The sequence below is a fragment of the Merops nubicus genome, unplaced genomic scaffold (assembly GCF_000691845.1).
Source record: "Merops nubicus isolate BGI_N331 unplaced genomic scaffold, ASM69184v1 scaffold5689, whole genome shotgun sequence".
In the NCBI taxonomy this organism is placed as follows: domain Eukaryota; kingdom Metazoa; phylum Chordata; class Aves; order Coraciiformes; family Meropidae; genus Merops; species Merops nubicus.
Window position 1 is genome coordinate 31,478 of NW_008631546.1, and position 5,654 is coordinate 37,131.

General features: G+C 38.2%; 1 protein-coding gene across 1 annotated transcript; it reads right to left on the minus strand.

Annotated features, from left to right (window-relative positions):
* LOC103779945 (CD99 antigen-like) lies at window positions 1-4,138 on the minus strand (the record flags this gene model as incomplete). Its single annotated transcript, XM_008947592.1, has 4 exons — window positions 1-74; window positions 900-1,010; window positions 2,683-2,751; window positions 4,106-4,138. Coding segments are annotated over 4 exons (287 nt in total), but the record flags the coding sequence as incomplete, so codon positions are not given.
* Window positions 4,139-5,654: the final 1,516 nt, after the last annotated feature.

A 5,654-nucleotide genomic window follows, 5' to 3' on the forward strand; every position in this document is an offset into this window, starting at 1 on the left:
CTAGAACCTTCTCTTACCAGGTGGCTCAGATTGTGCTCCCCGATGGCTATCCATATTCACATTCTCTTCATCTGCTGGGAAACGAACAGATGTTCAACATCCAAATTCCCTTATCTTAGAAGTTGTTGATTAATGGAGATATTTTGAGAAAAGAAACACCACTGAAGCAACTGGGTTACTGATAGTAGTGGAGTTGCCCTTGTGTTGCCTGTCTGTTAATTTTAACATGTATGGTACCTGTTACTCAGTTTCCAAACTTCCCAAATTACAATAGAGCAGTGCCTGGGTGGCTGGCTGCTCTATCATCTCCCTTCACCAACCAGTCAGAAAGACTAGAAATGACAAAACCAAAGCTTCTGTCCCACTTATCACCCCCAGTACTTCTGAAGTTCTCTGATTGAAGTTTTCTTATTTAGGTGGAAAGGAAGCTAACAGCAAGCAAAAGATGACTGCAGAATAAAGAATCATTTGGGGAGGAACATCTGTGTTGTTGTCAGAAAACCAATACGTAGGCAAGCATCTTGTGAAGACACAAAAACATGAATAACAAAATTAGAAATGACAGTAATTTTCAGCATGAAAACAGTCTCTAATCCCCATCCTCCACTCAGTTTTCCATGAAAAGATGTTTTCTTGCAGTCTTTCCTGCTTACTCTTCAGCAGTAGATGCTTTCATTTTAAGAAATCCAAAGCCTTATGTCTGTCTGCTTCTGAAAGTCTAAATTTTGGGTGAGGCATTCTTCCGACACCCTGTCTCCTGACTAGCACACTCCCTGTGAATAAAAATTCACTGTGCTATTAAAAGTACCTTATGCATAAGACCAGTTTCTAGCCCAAATATAAATACAAAACCACATCTCTTTAGACAATAGGAATTAAAATGAATTTACAATTCTTACCGCTTTGTTTGAAACAGAGTTTCTTCTTCTGGTAAGCAATGAAACTAGATACTGCTCCGATTACAGTAGCAAACACAGCACTTACAATTCCAGCTATTGCTCCCTGAGAACCTGGAGAATGAAAAAAAAAAAATAATAATAAAAGGATTTTATACATTTTTCAGAATTGAAAGCCATGTCCAACTTGTATTGTCTCAAAATAAACCTCGTACACATTTCTAAACCAAATAAACTTAAATTATTACATGAAGTAATCAACTCTGTCTTTGTGAATAACGAAAAGTGATTCTTCTGATTTTATAACCATTGATTTGTTAGCAGTGCTTATTGTTAAGCAACTTAAGCACATGCATGCCTGTTGTAAGTTCCACTAATTACAAAAGCTCCCATTTCATTTCCAAATCTAAGTTGTATGTATGCAACCCCTACAGCAGCATTTCTGAGACCTGAACACTTTTGAACCATTTGCAACAAGGAGATTTTAAAGAAGTATGAAAGCAGAGCCTGAAAGTAAGAATTGTGGATTCCTCAAAAGTTTTTAAGCTGAAACCCACTACTAGCTGTGGCCATTCTAGCAGAATATTAGCAATGCAGGAAAAAAAAAAACCAAACCAAACCAAACCAAACCAAATCAAACCAGAAAACGAGCTTCAGACATACAGACAACATTAGAGACATAAATCTATGCATTTACCCTCAGATTCTCCAGCATTATTTTGACTCGGGCCCTTTGGTTCTGTAAAAATGAATAAAAGGTTTAGATTCTATATGTCTAAAGAACAGACATATAACTGACCACCTTTTTGTCAATTAATCATGCAAAATTACAAGCCACCTATTATATCCACACAGTACTAACTCTACCACTATGCAATTCATACCACTGAAGCAGGAACCTGTGCAGATGAAAACATCACACAAGTCTCAACAGATGCTTCTTCCCCTGCCAATTTTCAGGTTACTGCCCCAAAGGAAACTTGGAAGGTGAAAGCTTCCCAAAAAATTAGAAGCAGTAATCTCTGTCTAGGACAACTCTGAAGAAGTCAGTAACCAGCAGCATGGCTCAATACCACACCAAGATACCCAGGCTAAATTTGTTCTGGAAATTGTTAAGGTGTACTAACACACATGGGAATGACTAGCCCCTTGCTAATGAGGACCATTACTGCATCTTGGTCCCAATGACCACCTCAGTACTGAGCAGCACTGTCACCATTAGACACTGCAGATTACTCACAAAGAGTTTGGTAAGCTATGAAAGTCTATGGATAAATTCATCCTGTGGGACAGATGAAATCCTTGAGAACACAAGGCAGGCCCTCTTCTGACCCGTCCCTGGGCTTCCTAACCACAAGAATTAAAAGAAACTGAGAGTGTATCACAGAAGATCTGAAAATAACACCTGGATGCCTTTAAGAATTATATTCATGGTGAATCTGTAAATAGGTCCTACATTCACATCTCAGATTTAAGACCCATCTTTCCTAGCATAACATTAAAAATCACTGAAGATTTTACCTCTAGACCAGTTTTACCTGTTACTTATCTGTTTGTTTTTTTTTTTTTTGGCAGAGACAGAACACATTGCTTTTGAACTAGAAGACATGTTCTTACGTTTCAGATACCAGAACAAAAGGTGTTACAAATTAGACTATGTTAACCAGCTTGTGAGCAAGCTTTTGGCAAAAGCTTGAGTAGCTATAGGATCAATATGAAGCACAAACTACTATCTTACCATTGCTGCCACTACCATCACCACCACCTCCAACTCCTCCAGCTCCTCCACCTCCTCCAGCTCCTTCACCTCCTCTTGGTAAATTGCTATCAATCAGATCTGAATCATCAAAGCCACCTATAAAACATAAAAATAATATTATCTTAGATATTTTACATTCAGTGAAAAGACACCTCAAGGCACATAAGGACATGGAAGTTTTCTCTAGATTGTTCAGGTGAGTTTGTGGTGGTTTTAGGCTCAGTGTCACAGTAACAACATGTTCATGTTTCAGAAATCCTCTCAAACTCAAGTCCCTTCAGCTTGGCACCATACAGTTTGGGACCAGCATTGCTGCCTCTGGACTTCCTGAACAGCTGAGAGAAGTCAGTGTCCTAGAGCAGGTAGTACTGCACAAGCCATAAACTAAGCAAGCAAGAAGCCCTGTAAGCTACTTAACTGGAACAGACCAAGTCTCACTATCCTATTAAAGTAGTGAAAGGATATTGACAGGAAAGGACCATTTCTTTTCAAGGTTGCAGCTGTGAATGTTTCTTCAGAGTTGGCTTTCTAAGTCAGTCTTTTGAACCTGTACAACACAGTAGCTAGAGGAAAAAAAGAATTCAGTATGCCACAGTCCAGTGGCTGAAGTATTTGTGTGGCAACTGGAAGATCCAAATGTAACTCCCTCCTCTGATTTATTGCAGGATCTCTTGGTTTCCACTGGACTCTATGCTCTCTTCATATCCAAAGTAAAGAGGCAGGCAGCTCCAGAAAACAATTCTAAGACCTCATCCTATAAAGGATCCTCTCTCTTCTCTTACCTGAACCATCTGATTAATTCAGCCAACTGATTCTCAACTAGCCAACACTGTTTTCAAAAATGTCAGCAGCTGGAAACAGACTGCTTAAAGAGAGACAAAATTTCAAATTGCTAAAGCAGAGCAGCAAACAGTGCTACTGTCCTACAACTGTATGCCCCAAGTTGGGAAAGCTCTCCACACTGCAACAGTTCTAATGATGGTACTCAGAAACCATTATCTGCTTAACTGGATGCACATTTTACTGGCTGACTGAAAATAATACTGCAATTTCTGCTGGTGCTCACACTGCAGAGCTGAAGCACATTAGAAAAAGCACCTTCTCTCATATTATTTCAAACAGATCAATATTTCCTGGTGCTACTGAAACTACTTCTTGGAAAGTAAGAGATTACTTCATAATTAAAAAGACTTCCATAAGTAATAGTTTATGGAATTAGTGCCATCTAGTGAAGATACAGCAGAGAAACAAGTAGGACTTCGCTAAATGGGTGAAACGAAAACAGTTTTTTAATTCATACCCCTAAAACCGAAGGTAAATAAAGGTAACTAGACTGTAATTATTTTTATCTGAAGTCTGTTACCTTAACCAGCTCAGTGCCCTTATTACATTTAGGTAATAAAGGATGGATAGAGATTGCACCAAGTATCCAGGAAAACATGATACATACCAGGATTAAGAGCATCTTCCAAGTTAAAATCATCTGCAAAGAAAGAACGGAAGTTTTAAATGCAATGCAAAAACTGAAATTGAAAAAAAAAAAAAAGAGCTAAAAACTAGTTTTAGGCTATTTTTACAGAAAATGCACCTTACAACGTTTTCACCAAAATATAACAGTATCCTCATTCAGCAGTGGCACACAGAAGAGCACCATGGAGTTACCAAGGATTATCCGTCAAACTACGTGCTGCTTTTGTGGATTGTGGTACATGCCAAGTGCGAGCTCAAGATGAGCAAGATCAAAATGAGCAGACTGAAATCTAACAGAAGAGATTCTCATAGGGTGAGAAATCACTTTAGATTACATCTTTTATAATCTAATTATAATATTATAATATCCTAATTATAATATAATAGCTTTTATATAATAGCTTTTGAAATCACAGAGTAAACTTGTGAAAGCCCTACCAGAAGACTCCAAAATGCAGCAATATTTGCACTACTAAGAAACTGCTTTCTTTTATAGAAATATCACAACTCTGTGTGCCACTAAATTGAAATAATCAGGTTCTCAAATTATTATGTACAATTGTACTTGACTTGACTGTAAAAGGCATCACAAGCCTATTAGATCTCACCGAAACCTGATTCTGGCTTCTGAGATGGCTTCTGAGATGGAAGAGGCTTCTCTGTAGGCCCTGCCAGGGAAACTTAAAAAAAAAAAAATAAAATTTTAAATACTATTTAATACACTGTTCAGAAGACACATGAAGGACAAATGTAAGCCTATGTCTATACAAAGAAAAGCACAAAATCAAGTCCATGCAGCAAGACATTCTCCCCTGAAGAGGAAGCCCCGAGTGTTCCCAAAGACAAATTTCAGTTCTACGTGGTCAATATTTTGACATAGCCATAGCTGAATTGTTCCACTGAGGTTAAACAAATAATATGTGGGGAAAATGTCATGCTTGGTCATGCAGTGATACTCAGAAACAAACGCGTCAAATGAGCTACTATTTTCCCACCTACTTCCCAAAATTTGCAAGAGTGTAATAATTACTGAATGCATCTGCTAAGCTTAAGTACTCAGAAATGCCTGAAAAGAAAGTAGCAGTAATAAAACTTTTTGCTTAGTCAAGACCAACACTCATTAGTCATAAACAAGGCTCTGATCTATTTTGACATATGTTTTTTGTTTCCTGTGTCAGACTAGAAGAATATTTCAAGTCAGGGCTATGATGGACATTCTTCTCTATTTCTCCAGACCACTATCCACAGATCCTTTTGGAAACAAAAAGGAACACCCCAAAAATTGTCTCTACAGAAAGGATCCAGAGGGCCAGATCACATATTCCTACAGTCAATATAATACACTTAATCCTTCATTCTTGCTACAGCTATCTCAGGCTCTCTTGTCGGCACCCACAGCACATCCTTCCCAGCCTTCTTTCCACTGATGCACCAATGAGAAAGGGCACAACCCTCATTCAGGAGACTTTACAAGATTCAAGTGTGAAGAAGAGCTCTGGAGCACAAAGGTTGTATGAAAATTGTATAAC